A 26,022-nucleotide genomic window follows, 5' to 3' on the forward strand; every position below is an offset into this window, starting at 1 on the left:
CAGTATCCTGATATTGGACCACACAGTATCAGTATGCAATACGTACGGATACCTGGTCCCTCAAGGACCGTCCTTTCAAGTCCCTCTATGTCTAGTAGGCAGCCATGGGACTCGTCTCTCTCCCTTCATTCTCTGTCTCTTCCCCCTCCCCCCCTTCGCTCTCTCGGCTTCCGTATCAGTGTTAGTTGACCCAAATACCTAGTATCTTTTGAAAGATAGCGACGATACAAGCACCTAGGTCAAGGTCAAGGTCAGGTCAACATCCAATCCTTCCATCTCTGTTGAAGCAATGGAGGAACTTCCAGAACGCAGCACCACTATACCAATACCCAGGCCAGCCGCAACGACGACCATCGCCACCAACATGAACATTTCGGAACTACTCCAAAACGACTCCAAGGTGAAAGTGGCCGGCATCGACAGCGACGGCGTATTGCGCGGCAAGCTCATGTCCAAGGACAAGTTCCTGGCCAGCCTCGGCCACGGCTTTGGTATGAGCTCGGCCATCTTCGGCTGGGACATGCACGACGTGCTGTACACGAGCACCGCCACAGCCACCGCCACCTCTGATCCAAATCCTACTCCGGCCGAGATAGGCTATGCAGATTTCATCGCCGTCGTCGACCTCGGCTCGTTCAGGCGCATTCCGTGGGAGGACGATATTCCCTTTTTCCTGCTCCGCTTCAACTCGGCCTCTGGCGTGCCTGTCCACGCTGATGGGCGCGGCATGCTGCGCTCCATCAATGACAAACTCCAGAAACTCGGGTACTCTGCGAGAGCGGGAGGTATGCAGCAGAGGATCTTTGCAACCCTCCCATACTAACGCCATCAAACAGTGGAACTCGAGTTTATGAACTTCCAGACCCCGGCCGAGGATGGCTACGGTCAAGGGCAAAGGCGGGATCTTGCTGCGTTCTTGGACAGAAATACCCCGGGCGCCCTTCGACCTCTGACCCAAGGCATGTTCGGATACAGTCTCACCAGACAAGCGGCGAATAAGGGCTACTTTCACGATATCTTCGATCAAGCTTCCCGGTTCAAGTGTAATGTGGAGGGGTGGCATACGGAGAGCGGGCCGGGGGTGTTTGAGGCTGTAAGTACTATACATATTCTGGCACGCACATATAGACACCCCTATACACACACTTACTCCCCTCCTCTCTTCTTGTACGCCGGATACCGATAGGGATGATGCTGATGCAGACGAGGCATTGGCCGTGACAGATACACAGGAGATGGCGGATCGGGTGACATTGTTCAAGTAAGTCTCAGTCCTCAAGCAGAAGCCGAAGCAGAGGCGAAAGCAGAAACAGAAATCCTTGCCTTGTGGTTTGGTTTTGGATTTGGTTTTGTTCTTTTCCCTGACCCCGCGCTCCTGACCTTCTCGTGTCTCTTTCTTTCCAGGTATCTCACCAAGTCCATCGGGGTCGACTACGACATCACACCGTGTTTCATGGCCAAGCCGACGACTGGCCTACCAGGCAACTCGGGCCACATCCACATTTCACTGTGCGACGCGGCGACGGGAAGCAACCTGTTCGCGCGAGGGTCGGCCGACCCAGACGCGCCGTGGAGCGACGTCGAGCACGTCTCCGACCTGGGCCGGCACTTCCTGGCCGGGGTGCTGGAGGCGCTTCCAGACATGATGCCGATGCTGGCGCCGACGGTCAACTCGTACAAGCGCCTGGTCGAGAACTACTGGGCGCCGGTCGACATCAGCTGGGGGCTGGAGGACCGCCGGTCGTCGATCCGGCTGATCGCGCCGCCCGTGTCCAGCCCGCAGGCCACCCGGCTCGAGTGCCGCATCCCCGGCGCCGACCTGCACCCGCACTACGCCCTGACGGCCATCGTGGCCGCCGGCCTGCGAGGGATCCGGAAGAAACTCGCCATCCCCGTCCCGCCCACCGCCGTGCGCACCGACACGCCCGAACGCTTGCCCGACAGCCTTGCGGCCGCCAATGCCAGATTCCGCGCCCCCGCCAGCGTGGCCCGCGACTTGTTCCCTCCTGACTTTGTCGACTTTTTCGCCGCCTCCAGAGACCATGAGATTCGAGTGTTCAGAGAATCGGTCACGGACTGGTATGTCCAAGCTTTGATTCTTCCTCCGCTTCTGATCCTGCTTCTATCTCCAATTCTAACTCTAACACCACTTCTCCAGGGAGTTTCGCCGCTACATCGAGACTGTTTGATATGGGACAAGTGAAAGTCAAAATCCGAATCCTAATATCAGACAATTTATATTGCCATGCACATTGATATATCTGAGAAGAGACGAAGATATGCATATCGCATGTCACATGTGTCTGGTCCCCAGCCTTGAGTACAGATAGCAAACACAGACGGCAAACATCAGACGGCAAACAACAGACGGGCAGTGGAAGTTCAGGATCCAATTACACAAAGTTCCGCGTTGTAGCGACCCACGACTCGCGATCCACGACCCACAGCGCGGTTCGAGTCGTACGCAGTTATTGGTTTGAGCGCTCCAGTACTAAGGTCAATGTCCGTACAGAGTACAGAGTATAGAGTATATAGTACAGTATCCGTATATGATCATGATCGCCGGGACTGAGGCTTGTATCCGTACAGAGTATCCGTACCAGGCTATGCAAACAGCATGCTCATTTCTCTAGGCTGCATCAACGACCATAGACCATAGATAAAGGCGGTCTAGGGGCGGGGTCGAGCAACTTGCAACTTCGGCGAGGCTGCCAAGGACTGCAACGGGGGACTGTATGGACTAGTCAAATGGAAGAGGAGCGTGGTCACGACGAGGATCGTGGTTGAGTCAGGAAGCAGAGTCGTTGAACGTTGAAACGGCGAAGCAGAAGTTTCCCTGGTCACACGTGTCGCTGCTTTGTACTGAACTGTGGTGGATTCTAGAGTCCATTTCCATTTCGGGTGTTTTCCGCTGCCGCTCTTAGCGAAGGATTAGCAGGAGGGAGAACCTCCTCAGCCCAGTAAAAATGCGGAGAAGAATGACACTGACACTCACTGGTGACTCTTGACTGTATGCTGCTCACACCCCGGGAGTCACAGCCCATTGACTCGGATTGTGCTTTGTTTTGGAGGTAGATAGGCCATAAGTCGTACAACCTCACTATTTGGGCTTACTCCATCGCTCCCTCGGTCGCAGGCCACAGCCACAGCCACAACCACCCAGCTTCAACCATGGCCACTTCTCCCAGACATGTCTCGATTGCGCCTCTACTGAAAAAATTGTCGGCGCCCGCGCCGCAGGACAACTACGTCGGCGCCGAAGACATCGCACTCGCCTTTTCGAGGTCGTTTGAGGACCGGCTCAACGGAACGCAGCTGGCGGCGCTGCTGACTCTCCTGCACTCGACCGGCAAGGACCGACACCCCGATGTGATTGCCAAATGCGCCGAGGCGATGCGAGACGCGGCGGTGCATGTGGACAAGCAAAAATTGAAAAAGGTGGTGGGCAAGCGAAAGCGCGGGCTGGGCGAATACCGCGGAGGGCTCTGTGACATTGCTGGCACGGGCGGAGACGCCCATTCCACGTTCAACATCTCGACGACGGCTTCGATCATCGCGTCGCCGATCTTGCTGATGGCCAAGCATGGCAACCGCGCTCAAACCTCCATGTCCGGATCGGCAGATGTACTCAACGCGATTTCTCCGCGGCCGCCCAAGATCGAAGCCCTGACGGCCGAACACCTCCCCGAGGTCTATGAGCACACCAACTACACCTTTCTCCTGGCCCCGAATTTCCACCCAGGCATGAGATACGCGGCGACGGTGCGGCGAGAACTGGGCCTACGCACCATCTTCAATCTGATGGGTCCTCTGGCCAATCCCGTCGACTCGCACATCGAAACCCGTCTCTATGGAGTGGCGTATCAAGAACTGGGGCCAATCTATGCGCAAGCGTTGCTGCTGTCAGGCGCCACCAAGGCCTTGGTGGTGTGCGGCCAGGAAGACCTGGACGAGATCAGCTGTGCTGGGAAGACGAACTGCTGGTTATTACGAGAGTCGGTGAATCCGAAATATCAAGATCGCGGCGGCCCGGACGACGAGGACGACGAGGGCACCAGCGACGATGAGGCCCCTGCGCCATACGTGGCCCAGGTGGAAAAGTTCGTGATTGAACCGGCCGACTTCGGGCTTCCTCGACACCCTTTATCCGAGGTCGGCGGCGGCAAACTGCCCAGACAGAATGCCGAAGTGCTCATGAGCATCCTGCGCAACGAGAGAAGTCCCGACGACCCGGTCCTGCACTTCGTCCTGATGAACGTCGCGGCCCTCTTGGTGGTGAGCGGCGCCTGCGAGGCTGATAGCTGCGAGAGTGGCGAGGTCATCAAGGAGCGAGGGCCGGCTGGAGGTCGATGGAAAGAGGGGGTGAGAAAAGCCCGTTGGTGCATAGAAAGCGGGAAAGCCTTGGACGAGTTCCAGAAATTCATAGACTTTACCAACAGGCTATAATAGATGGAGGGGCTAAGGAGGCTATAATAGATGGAGGAGCGGCTAAGGCGGCCAACTCAAAAGCATCAAGATATTCGGTCAAAATTGTCATTTTTCCCATGTATCTGTATCTGTGATCAATTATCAGGGCCGCGTGATCACTCGATCGCTTCCTCCGACTTGATCCCCCCTCTCCAAGCCTCAGCCATCCACGCAGAAGAAGTCCTTATCGTACGCCATCGCTATGCAAAGAAAGCCCATCGCAATTCAAATTCATAACCTGACCCGGCGGGCCCAGCCTTGACGGCTGATCTCGCACTCGGTCATTGAGTTCGATCGTGCGTCACCGTCAGCGTCACCGTCATCACCGAGCTTCGAACTGGACCATACTAAATTCTCCGTCAGTGAGCGCTCACGAAGGGAATTCTCGGGGGTTAGGCTCGGTTGGGCTGGGCTAGGTTGGGTTAAGCTGGGCAGGGTTGGGCTGGGCTGTTGGGTTGGTCGCCATACCGCTTCGTTCTCTCCTTGTAGAGCACTCTGTGTCCGCACATGCTGCATCGGATCGCATCGCCTCTCCCGAGGCTGACTTTCGCTGCGCATTCGCCACACACGTATTGCACGGTCGGACCGCCCGATGCGTCGCCCGCAGCAAAGCCCGAAGCAAACTGATTCAAGCCGCCGGTCTGCGTGGGCAGCGTGTAGGCTTCTCGTTGACCGGACATGGTGGAAATGGACGGGAGGTCTGAGGTTTGAGGTCTGGGGTTTGCGGTGTGGGTTTGAGTCTGAGGTCTGAGGTCGGAGGTCTCAGGTCTGGGTTTCTTGGAGATGCGAAGAGCGGTCAACCAACACGAGATGAGATACCTTCGGCTGTGATGGATAGTGATGAGATATCGTTGCTGATGTCTACCTTGATGTCTAGCGGAGAGAGGAAAAGAGTATGAGTATGTTAGTCTTCTGGAATGAATTTGTTCGCGGTGACAAATCCGGCGCAGCGTAATACAGCGCAGGCCAAAAAGTTTTAGTGGCAATCGGCACATCACGTGACTGCAGCTGATATCACGTGCCAGGCTCCCACTTCAGTATAAGGCAGGTGCTCTAAGACCTTACCACTTACCAAGGCTTATACAGACGTCGAAGTACTAACAAGACGCGTCGTATATACTTCATACAATGCGCTTAGTATATGGTCTAACGAGTTCTCGAATCTCGTTCATAAATAGTGAGTCCTCCGTACAATCACACAGCCCGGCCTAGCAGCTCGCGAGTGAAACGGTCAAACAGCAAAGGACCCGCAAGCCGCAGCTCTCCAGCATTTCTGAGAAGGCCTACGAGTACGGTAGGCTCAGCATCGAGTCTGCAGCTAATGCAATGACGCGGGCGAAAATACTCTCGGCCCAGCCTCTCTGAGAGTCAGTCGCATACTAACTTACCAACTTACTCTCACGGATCGAGCAAGAGATGCACATAAAAGAGTAAATTGTAGAACACCCAACTCGTAAGGAGTTGAGAGGCCGCGAGGTGTGAGATATGCACGCACCGAGCGGCGATGTCAGTCACGTGCCAGGTGCAACCACGCGCTCGTCACGTGGTTGCCTATCAAAACCGTGACACTTACCAACTTACCTACTCCGCCGTGAGAGCGCTCTAGGTAGCTAGGTACCTAGGTACCTACCAGGAGGGGGTTGAAAGCCTCCTAAGCCAGCATGAATCGCCCGAATGTTTCCAATGCGCTCTTCCTGTCTAGCGATTGCGGTTTTGCTGAATCAAGTTAGCATACCAGGACAACGCGCAAAAGTCGAGCCTCCAATAGGTCGAGCCTCCAATTAAAACGTGCCACGCTGTTAGCGAATATTTACCTGGGACTCCAGTGGCTAGGATCCTTGCAATTGAGGCGGTGGCTACAGCGGTGGCGGTGGCTGTGAAAGGAGGGGGTGAGTCGAGTTGCAAGGGTTCGCACCAACCACGTTCAAGGCATACGCCAACTATGTTCAAGGCATACACCAACCATGGTCAAGGCGTATCTATGTACGGTTACACCTTCGCCTCAGACCTTTATCTCAGACCTTATCTCCCCAAAGGCACTAACAGCCATCTCTTCTTTCACGGCCGATCGCCTGCAACACTCTTTTTTACAGTCACATTGAGAGGCACCTAAGAGGCACCTAAGAGGCCCCTTAGCCTCCTGAGCCTCTCCTGGATCTTTGCCTGAAGGGACTAAGCAATCAATCTTTCCTCAGAGGGCTTCCCTATTGGACCGCATTTTCAACTACTCTTAAGCCTTGTTCTAAGTTACTGTCCTGGCTTGATCCTCTACATTGTTTCTCTATTACCATCGCCGTCCGCCATGCCCGAACTCGCTCCTGACACCAATGGTGCAAGGCGGGATGCGCTTTCCTCCCTGTTTTGGGAAGTACGGGATCAGTTTCTTGCCGAGCTTTCAGAAAACGAAAGGTTTCCTGACCTGTAATTCCCCCGATGAGCTCCTAGCCTCGTGTCAAAAGTTCGATGTCATCACAAAAGCCAAGCGAAGAGGGCTGCCTATGATGCGAAGAATCAAGGATTTCAGTGAAAATTTGGCTCCTTACTTCAAAGTCATGGAGATTCTGTGTGCTGCTCATCCTGAATTTGCCAATATCGCACTCGGAGCGTTTCATCTGGTTCTGAAAGTGAGGGTTCTGAGCTGACACCCAAGTTGCGGTCCGCATGGCTGACGATATTGGCAGCTCGCCAGCCACTTTGTCACATTCTTCGACAAACTAACACTACACATCGAACAGATCAGCGCAGTCCTGCCACAGTACCAGGACCTAATCAGATTCTCAAGGAGCCCCATGTTCAAAATGAAACCTAGGCTGGAGACATCGCTTAGGATTTTCTACGTCGACCTTTTCTCATTCTTTCGAGCCGTGTCCCGGGTGTTCACCACTCAAAATGGCAGTGAGTACATTGACAGTTCAATGTTGACGATGCAGAACCACTAATCTATAGCAGTAGTAAGGCGAACCCCGGTGGTCATGGGAGATCTTTTCTTCAAGTCATTCGACGTGCGATTCGGAGAGATCCTTGAGCGGATGCGATTCCATCAAAAGGTTGTGCACGATGAAACGCAGTGGGCTTTTCTTTCCGACCTGCAAGATAAGGCAAATATCGCCGAAATCCTAAAGAAGGCTGAGCAGGAGGAGCAGAGGCGGCTCATGGCAATGACATCAGAACTGTCACAAGATATCAAGTCGCAGAGTTGGCGTGAGGAGCCTTTATACTCGTTCTCCGGGCATGTGGAAATGTGCTAACGGACCCAGAGGTTTTTTTGCAGCATGTCTTCCGCTGGCTTCGAGCGGATGACAACAAAAGTGTCCTTGATCGGCACTTGAATACGAAGGAGGAAGATACAGCCGAATGGTTGTTTCGACAGCCGAAATTCACCTCGTGGCGGGATGACGACGGGCCACCTGACGGCAAGCCTTCCATACTATGGGTTCGAGGTGCGTCGTTGTTCCACCGGCCGTATTGTTCGTCGAGAGTCTAAACTGGACAGGAAACCCTGGATGGGGAAAGAGCATCCTTGCTGCTTCAACGATTCAAGAACTGCTCTCTCGGCGCGACGAGAGCCAGCAGATGCCGACCGAGGCGATATGCTACTATTTCTTCAGCCATGAAAATGCTGCAGCATCGTCCAGCACCGAGGCTTACAGAGCACTCCTGGCGCAGCTCTTCAGTGAACACAAAAGCTTGGAAAATATCAGCAGTGCCTTCTCACTTGCGCTCGCCAAAAGCGGTCATTCTGCATCCCACCAAGAACTACTGGATTTGCTGGGCCTGTGCCTGCAGATTCTGCCGCCGACGACAATCCTCCTGGACGGAATTGACGAATGCACCGAACCGAATGCCCTCTTGCGAGACTTGTGCAATCTCCGGGGTGGTGGGCCGGACCTGAGGCTGCTGCTATTCAGTCGCCCGAATGTGGCATACCTTCATCGCAGACTGGGTGAGCCACAGACAATCCAGATGTCCAGAGAGGTCACCGATACAGACATCGCTGTCTATCTTCACCGTGGGTTGCAAGAACTTCAAGACGATCAACTCATACCCCAGGGAACAAATACCGAGGATCTTGTTGAGCACCTCCTTCAACGGGCTGAAGGGATGTTCCTGTGGGCCAAACTCATGGTTACCTACCTTCATTCTCCAGCTCTGACACTCAGATCTCGTCAGGATGCCATATTCAGAACCACTCCAAAGGGGCTCCACGAGATGTACTGCAGGATATTCTCCATCATCACCAAATCAGACGAGGCGTCTCAGGACCTGGCCATGAAGTCATTCATGTGGATTGCACACGCTTCCAGTCCCTTGAGAGCAGTCGAACTTCAAGGTGCATTCAGGGATCCGTGTGCTCTCTCCTCTGAGCTCGATCTAGTACCTGAAATCGAGAGCGCCATTCAATTAACCACCGCGGGTCTGCTAGAGATGCGGAGCGACCAGACCTTTCACTTCATTCACCAGACAGCAAGAGAGTTCGTCCTGGAAGCGAAAGCGACGGGATCCAGTGGTTTGAACTACGTCCAATCAGGCGAGCAGGCACATGCCTCGATCGCCATGCACTGTTTGCGCTATTTGATGTTTGCCGTACCTGCTCAGCCGCTTTCTATTACGATTGGGACTTTCCAATCCCAATCAATCGACGATACCGTTCCCTTACTACCGTACTCGTGTGAATCTTGGTTCCACCATATGTGCGCAGCCCTTTCCCTGGTCGATGACGGCGACGCGGCTCAATCTCGAGCGGACTTTCTAAGTGTGCTGAGAACCTTCTTGGCCACGCCCCTCACCTTGATGGTCTGGCTGGAAGCGGTATACACTTGTTCCATGGGGACCATCACCATTCGCGCTCTCCAGGAGCGATCCCGGCAGTTGTCCGACCGGTTCAGTCATGTCTTAGATTTGAATCTGAAGGCCGTTCTTTCCGACCTACAAGAGTTTGCTCAGGACCTAGGCTCCGTTACCTCAGCCTGGGATGCAGCTCTGTCGACCAATCCGGCGGAGATATGGAACGATATCACGGCATTTACACCCAGCAGGTTTTTCCACCAAACGGCTGCTCTGGCAGTCCAAGGCATCAAAATGGACTCGCCCGCCGAAATACGTGACGAGGGCGAGCTGCTTTGGACAGTATCCAAAACGTCGATAGACTTGACCAGATTGGCGACGGTGACCGTGTGCCCGAGCAGGTAAAGGCTCGCATCCTCCTTGGTCGAAGAAGCTTTCGCCACTGACCTGTCTCGCAGAGAATTTTGCCAACTCTGGAGGACGGGTCATGTCCAGAGCGCGGAGAGGGTGGAGCAACTTCTACACTCCTGTGAGGGATGGAACGCTCTATATGAGATATTTGACATCAGTGGACAACCGGTCAGAAGATCCGCTACGACGGTTCCCCTGTGCGCGAATGAGGTCTCGTTACGCTTACGGCAATCCTTGAGATATGACAAGATCGGCATTCCAGTAGCCATCAGCGACAGCTTGACGAGGATTGCCCTTTTGAGGACAGTCGTCTGCATCCAACCTTCCGAGGAAGATACAACCGAGGCCGACGTATGCTCATGCACGCTGGAAACGCAGCTCCTGGACCGCCAATCCTCCAATTGGGATGGATCCCGCATGTTTAACGGTCTTGAATACTATTACCAAGTTCTCTTCTCGCCAGACGAGAAGTTTGTGATCTTTCATGACTACGATCTCCTACACATGTCCAGCAACATTGGGGCATACAGGCTTTGCTGCGAGGACTCTGTCTGTCAGGCCTTGCTCTTAAATCATATGCAAATGGAGCGTCATTCCTATGTCGCGCCTGTCCTACACCATTATCTCCAAATCGCCCTTTTCGTCTGGAAGCAGCACATTTTCAGCTGGCACTTTGCCCAAGGTATGTTTTGACCCAACACCTGGACGCTGGACGCTGGACGCAGCGACAAACAGGGGAATGTTCTGACGATCAACAGACACGCCCCAATTGACCATGCTGGCCGCGTTTCCTGCCCTAGGACATCCCGCCGCTTGTGATGTTGACTTCGAGATTGGCTTCTCCGAGTGCGGCAACTTTTACACCGTGAAGCATTATTCGCAAGCATGGCCTGCCATCCATCCCCTACCAGCCAGTCCCGGCGTTCTGAATGCTTTGGGCTCAGGTGAATCTACAAGTCCTCCCACGAGCGCACGGCCAGTGGTCCGAAAGCGAATGGCAGAGGAGGAATTGGCACCGTCAACCGATTCGAAGAAAGTCCAGCTGCCTTTTCGGATGCCTCCCTTGCGAAACGACGTGGTGTGCCTGGATCATTCGGAGCAGAGTGCAACCTCCGCCATCATCACTCACAAGAACACCCCACAAATGTTGGAACTTTCAGTCGCGTCGACAGCCGGCGGCACTGATAATATAACATCGTTGGAATTACTCAGCGTGCCCAGCCACATTGACCTCCGACACACGTCTTCGAGCGTCAGATGGCAATCCGAGCAGGACGAGAAGATCCGAATCATTCTCACTCGACGGTCTCCGCGATACTATTGTGCATCTGACCGCAAGGCCACCGAGGCGGCTTTGGTCATTGACCGAGATGCCAGGTTCACGCAAAGATTCCAATCCTTGAACCGCCCTCACCTCCAGCTCCCTTTGTGTTTACCAGGTTTGGGACCCTTGGATGATGGACCAATACCAGATGATCTTGAGCCCTAGGCTCAGTGAGTTGACTGGCCCACGAGATACCGGTTTAGCTATGGCGGGCGGCAACAGTGGCAATGGAACTACCATGCGAGTATCTCTTTCCTCATCTATCTACCTCTGGCTGGAGTGGTGGTGGTGTCAAACTTAGGCACATTCCCAGCCTTGTTCTTTGACTATAGCGGACATGGAACATTTCAACCTTTAATAGGTCGAGGTGGACTATACGCTATAGGTATATGATATGTATGTTAGGAGGTGGACCTGGGACGGGACTTGGGAATTGAGAATTGAGAGTTTCCACCTGTTCAGCCTAGGCCATGTATCTTCATATATATATTCGATATTCGATATTCAGAATAACTAGCTGGCCCGTCCACATGGAGATGGAACAGAGACCGCCTGAAGCTGAAGCTGAAGCCGAAGCTACACATAGGACTATATGCTGGAAAGCATCGGTGGGAACATGTTCATTTTCATGTTCATGTTCATTTTCATTTTCATCCGGGGCAGGATAATACTTGATCCGGTCCGGATCGCCGATCATGAAAGCCGTAATTGGGCGGATTGGGTGAATTGGGCGCGGAGGTGTTCGCGGAGGCGGAGAGAGCGCACGGGGTCACCGTCACGGTTAGTCTCGGATTGCGAGTTGCATTGACTCACGTTGAGGAAACATCTATTCGATCGGTGCCCTTCCAATTTGGTTGGACAAGGAGCTCTCGACCAAGCCTTCCGAACATTCTGCTAGACTTGGACACAGGATGTGTGCATCGTCGGTCTGAGGTTTCTTACCGGTCCCGGTCAATCCAGCCCGACTACGGGACGACCAACTTCCAATCCTGAGTCTGGTCGAACATCCTGCTAGACTTTGATGCGTGCATCGTCGGTCTGAAGTTTCTTACCGGTCCCGGTCAATCCAGCCTGACTACGGGACGACCAACTTCCAATCCTGAGTCTAGGTTTATCTGTGGGAGGGCATTTCATCAGGATCTCCGAGCTCGACATAGTGTCGAGAAGGAGGAGCGCAAAAGAGCATGTTCAGGATCGAAGAGACGACCAGTGGTGGTCGGCTAGCCGGTCGTAGCCATGGTATGACCGAGCAGGTGTTCCTCCAGCCGGAATGTTGGCCGTCAGACTGCATGGTATCTCCCAGGCAGGAAGGTCCTGGCCAATGGAATGACCAGATCTCCTCCCACTCTGTATGGGATCAACCACTCCGGCTTGTCGCATACTTCCCAACAGTTTGGACGGGAAGTCGAGTCATGCGCCCTTCTGGGACAAGGTCCCCTTGCGTCGCCAGCGAGGAAAACTGCGACAGAACAGCCGCGCCGGTTTTGCTTTTGGCCGGACAACTCAAAGACTTCCCTGGTGTTTTTGACGGCCCCGCTTGGGTATGGTATTGGCGTCGGACCGCCGGCGACACTATGCAGCTCGTCAATCGATAATAGCAATGCCGGACAATGGCCTGCCACCAGATTCGGGTAATGGTCGCAGTTTCGGAGGACATGCCGGAACACTCTTGCGACAGTGTCCTGTCTAAGCAACGCCAACCTGCTAGTTTGTTGGCAAGTTGCAAAGAAGACCTCGAGTACTCGGTATAGCTGATTCAATGAGGTGCTCTCCACCGGTTGACCTCGTTCCGCTCGTCGAAGGAATCGACATGCGATTGGACAGACCAGGAGAGACCAAACTAATCAACACCAGTGAGTAGCGTCAGGGCAATGGAAGGCCACAGTCCAGACAGGCTGTCGACCAAGTAGAACGACTGGATTGAGCTAGTGCGTACCAAAGCAAAGGATAGAAATCAGAACAACTCCGTCAATCAGGTGGTCAAGTGAGAAATCTCGGCGAGTCAGATGCAAAAGCAAGCATGTGAACCGCGGTGACAGCTCCCAGGGTAGCGGTTCGGAAGGCAAGCCAGCTTGTGTCAAGATGGCAGACAGCGGTTGAGATTCTCAGTGGCTCGGGGATGGTGGCTGGGGAGTATTCTCTATACCGGTTACTGCAAAAGGAAAGGCACTTACGGCGAACCTGCATAACAGAAAAATCGATAGTTGACCGTAGAACACAATCCTTGTACCCACCGCAGGTATGGAGCTTCAGAGTACGGAGTACACTGGTACAGAGTATACAACATGGGTGCCTGGCTGGTTTTCGGGGCTTGGCAGAGACTGTGTATCTTGTATCATGGTGTGAAGGATGAGAAACGACTCCGTACTCTGTTAGGCCATGGCGGAAGGCGGAAGAGGCAGCCAGATTCATTCCATCCGTTCATGCGACGGATGTTGATTCACAGCACCATGAGTGGCAGAGATGATGCATGATAAATCCTACTAGATAGGTACCAGGGTGGTTGGGGTGGCTTGTGACCGGTAGTTGGTTTTCACCCTCGACGTCGTCGTGCATTGAGTTTTCCACCGACATCATCCTCTGTAAGGGCAGCTCGTGCACTTGAATCAAGGGTCCTCCGTGCTTTGGAACCGGAGCACGGGTATAGCCAGGCACATGGTTAGAACAAGGATCGTGGACAAGCGAAAGTACGGATTGTGAGGTGATCCAAGCGTCGTCGAGTCGTCGGCACTTCGGCAGAAGAAGATCAAGGGATGGATGAACGAAGGGGCGCTGTTCACTCGTGTCAGTCAGGACCGAGTATACTCGTACGGTGTCTGTGTCTGTGTCTGCGTCTGTGTCGAGTCGAGCATCCGATCTGGGACTGTGTTCCGTAGACCGTGCAAAACTTAGACGGAGCAACAAGAAGCAAAGCCCACCAGCACAGTGTCAGGCTGTCAGCCCTCCATAGGTGCTCCAGACCATACAGAGTGCTTGCAGAGTAATAGTCGGTAGCAAAATTCCTCGATGCGGACCACAAAGACTGTAACCCTTTGCCCTTTGCGCCACTATCATGTTCCATTCATTATTCAGTGGTGGGTTCGCTCGACAGAATTGAGAATTGAGAATTGCCAGTGTGGGCAACCCATCGGCCATCCCCATCTGGGATGGAAGGATTCCATCAGCTCCGATCAGATTAGATTAGGGCAACCGAGTATTGGCAATCATGTGACTGGAATAGCACGTGACTACACGCTCACATCCTCTACCTAGGCCATACAGAGCATACAAAGCTGTACTCCGTACTCTCCTCTCCTATGGTACGGGAGTAAAAGTAAGCACCTAAGCAAGGGCTACGGATACTAACTCTGTACTCTGAACTCTATCATCCTCTTGCATCCTCTCCGGTGTAATACTGGCATACGGATAATGCTCGGTGAACCACTCCCGCGAGCGACATCAACGGTAACCGCCGCCTTCTAGGACCATCTCTTGTCCATTGTCCAAACCCCCCAGTTCTCGTGGTCGGACATTGTAACCATACTTTCTACCGAGTACCTCAACGTTTGTGAGCAGAGCCGGGGTTGCCTTCCACGCCATAGGCCTCGACTCGAAACCCAGGCCTTGAAAACGCAGATTTTTCAGGCTACCAGGAAATACTACATTCTGGACGATTCAGACACCTGCCAATCGAAAGGACCAACACCACCCTCTACTATGCGCCCGGCGCATGTCCTCGCACAGAACCACTTCGAACTCACCAGTTAGTGAGATGCTCTGGTGCTCCGTACTCTGAAAGACCTGATGGTCCCATCACCACCAGGCGTTAGCGTACTATAGTACTCCGTAGGAGGCGCGGTATCGCCTCCATGCAACCATAACCATGCACATAGCAAGGTTGTCTGGAGTGACATCCTGCAGGCACTTTAGCAGTGCATGCAGCCCGACGCCGCCTGTCACTCCAGCGCCATTGCCGTCATGACATATCTTACGCAGGACCAAGAAGTTCACAACCAAGGATTGGGACTTTCTTAGCTTGGTCCGGGAGAGGCCTCGGAAGGCCCTTCAATCCACTGCGGCGGCCCCATTGAGTTGGTTCGGGTACAGGGTAGACGATAACCAACTTTCACCACACGCCGTTGGAAACCTTGCGATTTGCCGAAGATCTTAGCCCATTCCAGATTCTACGGCCTCCGTCTGAAGGGTCGGCAACCAGGATTACGGTTGCGGTTGCAGTACGGATGCTGGGATACAATATGCAGCCCGATAGGCGAACGTGTCATACTGGAAAATCACCAGCACCACCAGCCTTTTTCACACCGGGCCTTTTGTGCTCGGACAGACTTCCCCGCCGGTCGGCGGTCTAAAGAGAGAGCAAGACTTCGTGCTTCCCTGTCGCTGTCGGTGCCTCCTTGCACCAAGTGGCGCCCAATGACTCGACAGGAGAGTGGCTTGCGATGCCGTTGTGCGACCAATTCTACTATCCGTACATTGACAACACACAGCGCGGCCGGTCGGTATCTATCATAGATAAGCATACTTGAACCATCCCCCGCTGCCGTTTGACACGTGGGAGGTAAACGCAGGCGAACAGCGGGCAGGCGGGAGGGTTGAGTCCGAGGGTGTGCTGGTGCCTGAACGGTACCTGGAGCCTACCCATGTTCCGCCTAGTTTGGCCGGAGTGGACTGCGGTATTTTCAAGGCGGGCCTCTGTCCAGCTTCCAATCGACGGGCTTGGGTGCCTGGCATCAGTCCCTGTTCGGGTCGCCATGGACGGAAGACATTGTCCTGCCGGGATTGGTTCAGGAGGACCCATTGCGACCTGCATTAGCCGAAAGCCACCTGGCTCTTGTGGCGTTGCGCTTGACGCCCTATTGGACGAAGGCTGGATGGGATGCGATACCCATCAAGCCCATCCCTTTCCCACCAGCAAGGGGCTAGCCCACGGCCGGCCATGGCCATGGGCAATTGAGCTGTCCAAACCCTCTTGTCACCGACTCGACATGCATTTGGCGGTTCCATCCTGTGCGGATAATCTGACACCAGCGGCACTACGGAGTCGATTCTGGACGTACGGCCCCAGGAGTCCAGGACCCTCCACCCGTCTCGCGGTTGCGGTTGCAAGCGCTAACAATGCATGGGCGAAAATCTCTGACCGATGCAGGAGGATCCATCCTGTGGTCCCATGGCCCTGGAGTTGAGATGTTGTGGGCGCATCGAGCTTTGTTGATGTGGATGGCAGAGGGCCGTGGTTGAAATTACTTAAACCCACGGCCCTTCTCTGTTGTCTCTGGTCGGTTTTGGAACCATTCGTGTCAATCCTTTTCCAGCCTCCCACTCTCTACATCCTCGAGCAGGTCTCTGAACAGCATCATTCCTTTTGCTGAAAGACCCCTTTGTCGACGTTGACCACCCTATACCTACCTAGGTACTTACACAGGATCACTCTCCTTCATCCACACCAGACGTGACACTCTCCTTACGAGTCAAGCTCCTCGTCAACACACCACCACAATGCAATTCAAGAAGGTTATGACTGGCGCAGCCGTGCTGCTTGCCTCTGCTCCGGCCGTGATGGCTGTCGGGTCCGCCACCGTGGTCAACAACTGTGGATTCCCCATCTACTATGCGTCCGTTGGCCAGGACTACACCGCCAACATGCAACTGCTCCAAGGCAGCTTCTCTGAGCAGTACACCCAAGAGGGTGTCGGTATCTCGATCAAGCTGGCCCCCAACGCCACCACGTCTGGACCGGTCTCGCAGTTCGAGTTCACCTGGGCCGACGGCAAGGTGTCGTATGACCTGTCCAACATTGACGGCTATCCTTTCTCCGCCGGCGGCATGGAGATTGTGCCCTCATTGCAGGGAGACTCGAACAACCCAACCTGCGTGCCCGTCGACTGCCCGGCCGGTGAATCCGTGTGCACTGCCGCCTACAATGCCCCCGATGATACTCGCACCATGGTCTGCGACCAAGACTCCGATCTGGTCTTGACCATGTGCCCGGGCGGCGCCGCCAAGCGCGACGTCGAAGTCAACAGCCAAGGCCATGTTCACTACCGCGTGCACGCTCGACACCTGCCCCGGCGGGCATAGAGGCGTCGACCCAACGCCATCAACACGAGGAATTGCCAAAGAAGACCCAGCAAAAATGTCCCCTTTTGGAACCGAGACCACCTAACCTCCCTTTTCACTCTTGGCGCAGCTAGCTCTGCTGCCTTGACGAAGCCTCACTGTCGCTCCGCCTTTTCTCTTTTTTACACTGCCCGCAAAGACACTCGTTTACGGCATCCTCCATGAGTCGACACATGGACATGTCATCACCCCTGCAGGGCCAGTACCCGATCTCGACGATCAATTTCACACTCTCTGAACCGGCGACAGGTCTCCCCGTGGGATCACTCCAAAAGGGCATTTTATGCTCGGGCTACGAATGAACAACAACAAGCCATGAATGAACTTCTCGACTTTGACTCGGATCAAAATGAACTGACGAACCTCGATACGCGAAACCATGTCATGACTCCAATGACTATGACTAGCAAATCAACCAAACCAAAGCAACGGCGATGGAAGGAGCAACACGCGCCCAGGGTGGAATGGGTTTTGTTATTGTTTTTGTTTTCTTTTGTCTTCTTTTGACTTCACGTATGGCTTTCAGGCCATTCTTATCGACATGGCATTGAGGAACCTTGACGACACTAGTACGTCTGATGCTGTCCTCCGTACGGAGTACTCCGTACGTAGTATGGATACAGGATGTATGATGACAACTTCACCCGAGTCAGGCTCAATGCGTGTGCAGATGGTGGGGGAAACAGTTTCGCGCGACTTTTTGGTACATGAAGCATTCCCTCGGTTGGCCAAGGAGGGGATAAACCACGCTCGAGTGGCAGCACCATCAACATCGGGATTGCTTACTGTTGTTGGCTTGAACTCTGTTGGAATTGCCTACTGTCGTTGGCTTATCTCCCTTCTTGCAGCCAGCCAGGGTTGCTCCAGTATCCAGTATATAGACTTTGACTTCTCGAACACACACATAGGGACAATAAAGAGATGAAACCTCATGAGCCTGCCTTTTAGCTTCTGCCGACTGCGATTGCTATGCCATTGCCATGCCATTGCTATGCCATTGCCATTTATGTTTCGGTGCTGTGCAGTGCTGTGCTGTGCGGTGCCGTGCGATGCGGTGTGGTATATTTATTTAGTTATATTGATTTATCTACTATCAGCCGGGTACTTTCTACGCCGTCTACTCCGTATCCATATCGTCCTTGACTCTTCGACTCTTCGTTCCCGGCACATCTAAGGCAACAGGACAATGCTACTGCATGCGATGGTAGGTACGGATGCGGCATGGGCCAAGATCGAGATCGAGATCGAATTCGATTCGGGGTGTTGGTGTTGGTGTTGTGCCTGTGACGGCTCCTCCGCGCCAGGGAGATTACTGCGCTCCTACAAATGTGGACAGTGGACGTGGACATGGACAGCACTACGGAGTACGTACCTACTACGTACCTAACTACCACCTACTAATACCTACTACCTATTACCTACCTACCTACGGAGTACGTACTCTGCAATTTTCTCTTTATTACTGAGTACGTACTCTGCAATTTACTCTGAAATTGTTACTGAGTACGGATACGTACTCCTACCACGTACTCCGTAAAGTGATGACGACGCCCTGGCCCCGACGCCGACCCCGGCCCCAGCCCCAACCCCTGCCCCGCGGGCTTACTGTAGGTGACGCCGTGGCCAGATAAGGACTCCTGAAGCTGAAGTTGGGTGAATTAGCTAGCTAGGTAGGTAGGTAGGTAGGTAGGTAGGTAGCTAGGTAGGTAGGTAGGTAGGTAGGTATCCGTGCCTAGGTATCCGTGCCTACCTAGGTAGGTGGTGGTTGGTAGCTAGGTACATAGTTGATAGTTGGTTGTTACAGAATCAAAGTTGGCTTTTGTGGCGTTTTTCTGACGCCGTGGCTGGGTCCGACATCCCGTTCTTGATTTTAGCCTTAGCTTCCCTGCTGCCCCTTGACCACCTGCAGCTTCTGCTTGAGCTTCAGCTAAACATGTTTCTTTCCCGTCTCCGACACCTGCACACCACACCATACGGGACAGCTGTCAAGGTCACAGATAAGTAAGTGACTTAGACTACGGAGTAGGACTACGCATACGGAGTACGGAGGACTAAGTAAGTGACGTGGGTTGTTGGTGTCTTACCTGCCTTACCTACCCGCCTCCTGCCTCCCTTCCTTCCTTCCTTCCTTCCTCCCTTCCTAGCGCAGGCTTAGGCTTAGGCCCCTGGGTCTAAGGCGGCTGGCTGAGGTGAGGGCTTAGGGGCCCCCCTCCCCTAAATGCACTCCCCTACTCCTACTCGTACATGCACACTCCCCTTCCCCTTCCCCTACATGCACACTCCCCTAAATGCAAATGCAGCGGGAAGGAAAGGAGAGGATGCGGGATGTGATGGATGTGATGGATGGGATTTAGGGGGCGGCGGCTTTGCTTTGACTAGGTACGTACAGCTATGTGTAGGTGCCAGTCATTTCTCTCACGATTCATCATCACAGCCAGGGTACCAGTCATTTTTCATCACTGTCAGGGTAGTAGGTACGGATGCATGTACCGATATCTCTCACTATTCACCATCACAGCCAGGGTACTCGTACGGATGCATGTACCGATACTCCTACTCCTTATCAGGACTCCATATCCTACTCCATACTCCGTACTGGATACGGCACGGTTGTGCTCGCGGATGTGAAAACACATTTCTTGTTGGCTTGCTGGACGGATGATACGGAGGATCCTGGACAGTGTGAAATCATGGAGTTGGGTTGGGTGTAGGAAGTCGGGAGTTGGAGTTGGGTGTGGGTGTTGGATGTCTACCTCTACCCTTGCTTCCTGTTCGGTACCTACTCTTGATTATGCGTAGTATCCGTATCCGTACCCGGGCTGTGATAATGACGGTGGTGGTGGCCCCTATCCGTACTCCTATCCGTACTCAGGCTGTGCTAACGACAGCGGTGGCTGGGGGTGTCAGCTCTGGTTGAATCAATAATCCAAAAATGGCATTGCCCACTCCGTACTACGCCTCAGACTGAGACATGCCTGGTAAGATGATGATAGTTCCAGTCCAGTTCCAACCTCGCCCACTCTCACGGGATGGCTTGAATACGGAGTACAGAGTAGATACCAGCTGGCCATTGACCTTGGGCAACCCACAAGGCTGACCAGGGGGGTCCTTGTCATGATTGGGGGCGGCGGGCGGCGATTGAAACACTGAGTCCCCGTCCTCCATTGGCAGGCTATAGACTATCTTTGAATCTCGAGTGTGCTGTACTCGTACTCCGTACATATGTGCAGGAAGTCCAATCAGACCAATAGTGTGTAAGGATAGTGGGTGGAAGGCTCGTCCGCCAGGTGCAAGTAGAATGAGTGGGCGTGATCGTCCGTCCGTCAGCAAAAATAAACAAACAAATAAATAAATAAACAGTTGACGGCTACAGCCGAGCTCGCCTGATCAGACTCATTCAGGTCCACAACAATTGTCACAAGAATAAGTATCCGTACAATCACATCAATACCGAGGAAATGCGGACTCCTCTCTGGCTGGCACTGAGACATGGTATGGGCATACTTGGTTGGCTTCCCTCTTTCCTCGCTGGGAACGCTTCCTGGCTGGAGAGGCCATGGTCTAACTGGGGAGGATATCCCAGTCGTTGCCCAAAACCCAGACAAGCCAGACAGAGTTGCGGGAAGAGCAAATCGGTAGTACGTAGATTGGGCCGCCGTCCGCCTCAAATCTCTCCCAGATCGCCATTCAAGCCATGTGGATGTTGCAGTCAGGACGGATTTGGCGCTTGGAGATTCCAGGGTAAATAATATTACAGGTCCCATATAAACCAGCTCGACTGTTCCTGAAACATGTGTGGAGTGGTCCTCCTTGTGCATTCTTCCGCCATGATGGATACAGAGTAGTCTCTTCAGATGGGGCGTATCTGATCCATCGTTACTCACGCATGTTCTTCGAGGTAAACAACATGGTGTTGATCTTGTGAGGTGATGACCCTGGGGCCTGCCCTGTCAAGACCTGGAGAAGAGAGACACTCGGCGTCACCGTCTTCCCAATCTGAGATCCCAATCTGAGACTTGAAGAAACGCACGTTGCTCACTTAGGACACCTGTACGGAGTATTCACGTAGGGTATAGCATGTCCTTCTGATCACCCTGAACAATTGGTCATCGAGGTAAGGGAGATGGTGGTGGGCCATGGCTACAGCATCACCAGCCCAGAAGAAGTTCTCTTGGAGATATCTATTTTCAATTCTTGACTTCGGGCTGTCCATCCAACTATGCAAAGGTCCGATGGCTACATATCTTGCCAGACTATGAGATCCATCTTGTCCTGATCAACCTATCGAGCTTATCATACAAGCACGACCAGAGTGATTTGTGTAGAACGTGACCACGAGATATTCATGTCACGTGATTGCATAAATAGTGCCCGCTCAGAAAATTCTTGCGACGGAGAAGAAAGCAGCCTTGGTCATAGGTTTACCCTTCTATGCATAAGGTATTATTACACAATCCCCCACCACCATGACAGTGACGATGTCTAGACTTTTCATCCGAGTCTTCGACAGCCGAACAGGCCTGGAGCCTGCCTGCCCTTGTCCGGTCCACACTCCCTCGTCTCGAAGTTCCTCCCAAATTCCACGGTGAACCGGACGGGCGAGGGCGATTTCGACCGGACTCCCCGGAATCCGGGCTCCGGTATCTTCGATCCTGCGTGCCTGACTCGTCCACCCCGAAGGTAACCGCTCAGCCATTTTTGGTGCGGCGTCGTGGAGGATGCGGTGCCATGGCTACGCTAGAAGAGCCGGATGAAGTGGGTGGAAACGTGCTGGAATCTCACCCAACGAGCACTCTATGTGCTTTCGGAGACAGGTTGCGGTTCCCTGTGTGCCTCCTAGGTTTGGTTGATGAGCCGTACCAGACCAACAGCAGCACCCGCTGCAAACACGCCCACTACCAGCATCTGCACTGCTCCTGATATGCAAGCCCGATAGTTTTCCCTGCCTGTCCAACCCCGGACCACGCCAGTCTTGACATAGCCAAAGAGCAGCAGCACCACTCCCATCAGCCCAATACTCCACCACAGCCCGGCGAGAACATCGTCTCGCGGCACGAGAAAATATGGAATGAGTGGGAGGAACCCGCCGACGAAATAACTGATACCCAACGTAAGTGCTGAGAGATACGGCCGTCCGGTGTCTGGTTTGGTTGCCTGGAAATGATTTTGCAGGAGGAATTCCTTGAACCTTGGTGTCGAAGCTTTGATCTGGTCCGAAACCCGCTTCGTGTCCTCCTCGGACAATCCAAACTGCTCAAAGTACTCTTGGACATAGTCTCGTGCTGTGTCCGGCTCTTCGCAGATCAGCTCGTCGCAATTCCGGTCAGTTGCGTTGTAGGATTCTCTGCCAGGTGTGAGTAGGCGGAGCACATTGATGCAGTTGTGGAAAGCAACTCACGCTTCGCTTTTGGCACCCACGTATCCGCCCAGTCCCATTGATATGGCACCGGCAATGAGCTCTGCAAGTCCGCCTAGGATCACCACCCGAGTATCTCCCAGGGCGGTCAGGCCTGCTGTGAGAGCAAACGGCACGGTGAGGCCATCTGACAGTCCCAATATCGAGTCGGCCACCACCCTCGCGTCGAGCCGATATGTCGACCAGAAGTCGCCGAGGCTCCTCTGGGAACTCTTGTCGGACATTGATCCTCGCCCTTGTTGATTCTCTGAACCCTGAAGGGTGGACGTTCGTGATAGCAACGGTCTGTTTGCCTCAAGATCTGGTGCGGTGGGGAGTGTTTCTCTCTGAGACCATCGACCCCCGGGCTGGCTCGTCACTGATAGGCTGTCGCCGTCCCGGCCGGTCATGTTGTTGCAAACTGGCACCTGGCACACTTTTTGTATTTTGGACTGATATTACAGTGAAATAGGATCAGTCAGAAAGTCGTAAAAGTAAATGTCGTCCTAGGCTTGGAAATTGTGTCTTCTGTGGGCAGACAAGACTATGTGTCTCCCTCTCTCTTATACCACGTCAGGGTCGGTGTAGGACCTGCTGCAGAGTTCCGGGCAAACCGTGTGCCTGGCCAATCACAGAGTAGCTAAAAGTCAGCGGTCCAAGCTGTCAGCGGCACAATATCAATTTGATGACAGAAGGGTAGAAGTGCAATTCATTCATTATTATTGGTGAATGGTGAATCTACCATGTAACATCCTTTTGCCAGCTTTATCTCCCCCTGACCAGACTTATATTGCGATGATCGTGATGGTTGCCCTCGCCCTTCGACTTCGCACGTGATTGCAGCCTTGCGGGATGTACCCCAAATTGCCCACGTCCCGAGGGGATTGAAGAACTACTCACCTGCTCATTGCCCATAGTCCACTGAGCTTCAGAGTTGATCATGGCCATGGCATTCGCCCAAGCCTACACACGATACACTCCAAGTCTAGCCGGCGGAACCGACCAAGTCCGCCATGCGTCACTCCTTCCTGCAAGTAGAAATCTCAATCCTAACTCTCTTTCCTTCCCCAATGCCATCAGCTGCCGTTGCAATGTCGAGAGAGAAAATGACGTCGCACAAGGTGAGACTGGAAGGAGTCTGAGCAGGAAGGCACCTCCCACTCCTTGCTGCCACCTTCATTATGTCGGTATGCTCTGAAATTCTGCTCTCTTCCACACTACTACCATCAGCACCACGTACTTGAGGCATCGATTCTTGAGCTTTGCTTTGGCAGCCCAGTGATAGCTGCAGTTGATTCCACTCTTTATCTCCCCTGTATTGCTTCCTCCCGTATACATTGTTTCCAGCTTGCCACTCTTTCAACCAGCTGCACCCCATCTCGAATCAAGATGCACAGCAAACCCCTCTTCTTTTCTGCCATCTTGGCTGAAATCTCGCTGTCTCTGGCCACGGAGCGGGCTGATGGCAGTTCGGTGAACGCCGTCGACTGCAATCCCCTCACGTCGGCAGCATGTCTTACCGGTGGTGCTATACATGGGCCGTTCCCACTTCAGCAGGTCCTCGCATATCCGAACGTAAGAGCTGGGGTCTTGGAAAGAACGGCGGAAGCAGAGCCTGTGTGCTTCATATCCAACACTCAGGCGTGTGATGATGTCCAGGCCTTTGCACACTGCCTCACAGTCCCCACGTCTGCGGGCGAGACATGCATTCTCAACCCAGGCTGCACCATTCGGCTCATCGAATGCCCGTCTGACGCCTTGCCATTCAAGGAGACTGCCGGGGAGCCCCCCTTGTATCCTGATCCTTCTCCAAGGGACCCCAAATCTACCTCCAGCTTTGCGCCCGCTCCGTCCCCCAAGCTAGAATTAAAAGACCAGATGCCAGAGCTTTTTGGCGCCAGTCGATCGAAGAGCATAGCCGAGGAAGTCGATGCCGCAATGCCAGATTCGGTCAAAGAAGCAGTGCTCAACCAGGACTCTGAGATTGCTGCTCAGGCCCTGGCCAAGGAACTCTCCGGCAACCCCCTCCCTCAATGGTACGAGAACATGCCCGCCAGCGTCAAGAACTACTACGCCACCATAACCACTCCCCCAATGATGTCTGTGATGGCAACCGACGAGCCTACAGTGTCCGCAAACAACCACAGAATCGTCCGTCGCAGCGATCCTACTGTTGACGCATGGGTGTCAAGCATCAAATCGTACGAGTCGCAGATCAGTGCGCTTTCAATGGCCGCCCGTTCACACTCACGGAATGCCAAAGCACTGTCTATAGACGCGAGAAGCAATTCCCGGAGAGCCACCAGTGAAGGCAATACCGAACTGCAGACCACCGCAAGCCTGCAGTCGGTCATGGCTCAGTCCCTGTCTCAACAGGCAGTGTCAGAGTCTAGGGTCGCTCAGTCAGCCTCCAAAGCGGCTTATGCTGTTACAGACAAGCCCAGCACTGCCAGTGCCGCAATCGCTCGTTACGCAAATGTGGCTTGGTACTCGGGCACGCTGGGTGCCGTTGCATGCCTTCTTATGGCCCTCGTGCTATAGAAATCAGGGCCTGGTTATTCCCGAATTGATGGCTCGGGCAGGACAGTATTAGGTTAGATTCAATCCGAAATCATTGATAGTCTTCACCTCCAACCACCCACTCTTCCTTCATCCCAGCGAGCTCGCATCTCCTTCCTCTTTGCCAAGGTCGTAGCACCCTCCTTGATTCTACGAACCCATTCAGTGACCTCTTTGTCGCTGGCTTTTCCATCTCCACCGCTGTAGTACGCACCGCCGTCGCTGGATCCCTCGAGAAAACTCTCTTGCATGGCTCGCAGTAGGGCTTCCTGTTCATTGATACTCGACACCAACCGCTGGTACATTTGTCTCGGGCCCCAAGGTGACAATGCATCGTCCATCTCACTCTGTTTCCTTCGCCACTGGCTCTGCAGAGAGGTATGGTTGAGCAGCAACTGGGCAGTTTCGTCTCGCAGTTGGCGTAACTGGTTCTCTAGCTGTGCGACCTGTTGTGCAAGTTGGAGGTTTGCTTGAATGGCGGTTTGTAGGGGAACAAGAGAGGATGCGTATGAGGGGTGAGTGGTGGCCAGCGACGCCAGAAGGGAGGGGTTGTTGACGAGCGGATGAAGTTCGTTGATCGGTTTGTCTTCCACCTGTTTTGGGACCCAGCGGTCAGACAGTGACGGTGGTGGCACAGGAACGTGAACTTGTTGCAGCACTTGCTGGGTGTGCGGGATTGGTGTCGAGGAGGTGGGTTGACCGGTTGGAATCGGCGGCTGGGGTCGAGGCGAGTTCACCAGGCCAGGCTGTATTGAAGCGGATGTAGTCGGTGGAGAGGAGAGCACTGGGGTATCTGACCGACTGTGATCTGCACTCAGATGTGAAGTCGGTTTAGGTGGAGGGGGCGGAGGTGGTGGCCCGGTTGGGACAGGAGACGCCGGTGTCGACGAGATGGGTGCGGCGCCGGAGATTCGTGGGGTTGAGGTGTAGAATGATTCTGCCATGTTGAGAACACAGCAGAGCTGTA

General features: G+C 53.8%; 8 protein-coding genes across 8 annotated transcripts; 5 read left to right on the plus strand and 3 right to left on the minus strand.

Moving 5' to 3' along the window:
- Positions 1-289: 289 nt before the first annotated feature.
- A1O3_05938 (glutamine synthetase) lies at positions 290-2,189 on the plus strand (the record flags this gene model as incomplete). Its single annotated transcript, XM_007736058.1, has 5 exons — positions 290-785; positions 837-1,093; positions 1,209-1,261; positions 1,405-2,079; positions 2,159-2,189. The coding sequence occupies 5 exons, from the start codon at positions 290-292 to the stop codon at positions 2,187-2,189; spliced, it is 1,512 nt and encodes a 503-aa protein (XP_007734248.1).
- Positions 2,190-3,171: 982 nt separating this feature from the next.
- On the plus strand, positions 3,172-4,446 carry A1O3_05939 (anthranilate phosphoribosyltransferase; the record flags this gene model as incomplete). The annotated part of the gene is made up of 1 exon (XM_007736059.1): positions 3,172-4,446. One exon carries the CDS (start codon positions 3,172-3,174, stop codon positions 4,444-4,446), a length of 1,275 nt encoding a protein of 424 aa, XP_007734249.1.
- Positions 4,447-4,789: 343 nt separating this feature from the next.
- Positions 4,790-5,147, minus strand: A1O3_05940 (DNA-directed RNA polymerase I, II, and III subunit RPABC4; the record flags this gene model as incomplete). Its single annotated transcript, XM_007736060.1, has 2 exons — positions 4,790-4,814; positions 4,936-5,147. The coding sequence occupies 2 exons, from the start codon at positions 5,145-5,147 to the stop codon at positions 4,790-4,792; spliced, it is 237 nt and encodes a 78-aa protein (XP_007734250.1).
- Positions 5,148-7,439: 2,292 nt separating this feature from the next.
- Positions 7,440-11,152, plus strand: A1O3_05941 (uncharacterized protein; the record flags this gene model as incomplete). Its single annotated transcript, XM_007736061.1, has 5 exons — positions 7,440-7,668; positions 7,725-7,907; positions 7,961-9,653; positions 9,711-10,345; positions 10,422-11,152. 5 exons carry the CDS (start codon positions 7,440-7,442, stop codon positions 11,150-11,152), a joined length of 3,471 nt encoding a protein of 1,156 aa, XP_007734251.1.
- Positions 11,153-16,480: 5,328 nt separating this feature from the next.
- A1O3_05942 (uncharacterized protein) lies at positions 16,481-17,062 on the plus strand (the record flags this gene model as incomplete). Its single annotated transcript, XM_007736062.1, has 1 exon — positions 16,481-17,062. The coding sequence occupies one exon, from the start codon at positions 16,481-16,483 to the stop codon at positions 17,060-17,062; it is 582 nt and encodes a 193-aa protein (XP_007734252.1).
- Positions 17,063-21,937: 4,875 nt separating this feature from the next.
- A1O3_05943 (uncharacterized protein) lies at positions 21,938-22,741 on the minus strand (the record flags this gene model as incomplete). Its single annotated transcript, XM_007736063.1, has 2 exons — positions 21,938-22,445; positions 22,500-22,741. The coding sequence occupies 2 exons, from the start codon at positions 22,739-22,741 to the stop codon at positions 21,938-21,940; spliced, it is 750 nt and encodes a 249-aa protein (XP_007734253.1).
- Positions 22,742-23,885: 1,144 nt separating this feature from the next.
- On the plus strand, positions 23,886-25,037 carry A1O3_05944 (uncharacterized protein; the record flags this gene model as incomplete). The annotated part of the gene is made up of 1 exon (XM_007736064.1): positions 23,886-25,037. One exon carries the CDS (start codon positions 23,886-23,888, stop codon positions 25,035-25,037), a length of 1,152 nt encoding a protein of 383 aa, XP_007734254.1.
- Positions 25,038-25,120: 83 nt separating this feature from the next.
- Positions 25,121-25,999, minus strand: A1O3_05945 (uncharacterized protein; the record flags this gene model as incomplete). The annotated part of the gene is made up of 1 exon (XM_007736065.1): positions 25,121-25,999. One exon carries the CDS (start codon positions 25,997-25,999, stop codon positions 25,121-25,123), a length of 879 nt encoding a protein of 292 aa, XP_007734255.1.
- Positions 26,000-26,022: the final 23 nt, after the last annotated feature.

This window comes from Capronia epimyces, assembly GCF_000585565.1.
Source record: "Capronia epimyces CBS 606.96 chromosome Unknown aczIQ-supercont1.4, whole genome shotgun sequence".
NCBI classification, from domain to species: domain Eukaryota; kingdom Fungi; phylum Ascomycota; class Eurotiomycetes; order Chaetothyriales; family Herpotrichiellaceae; genus Capronia; species Capronia epimyces.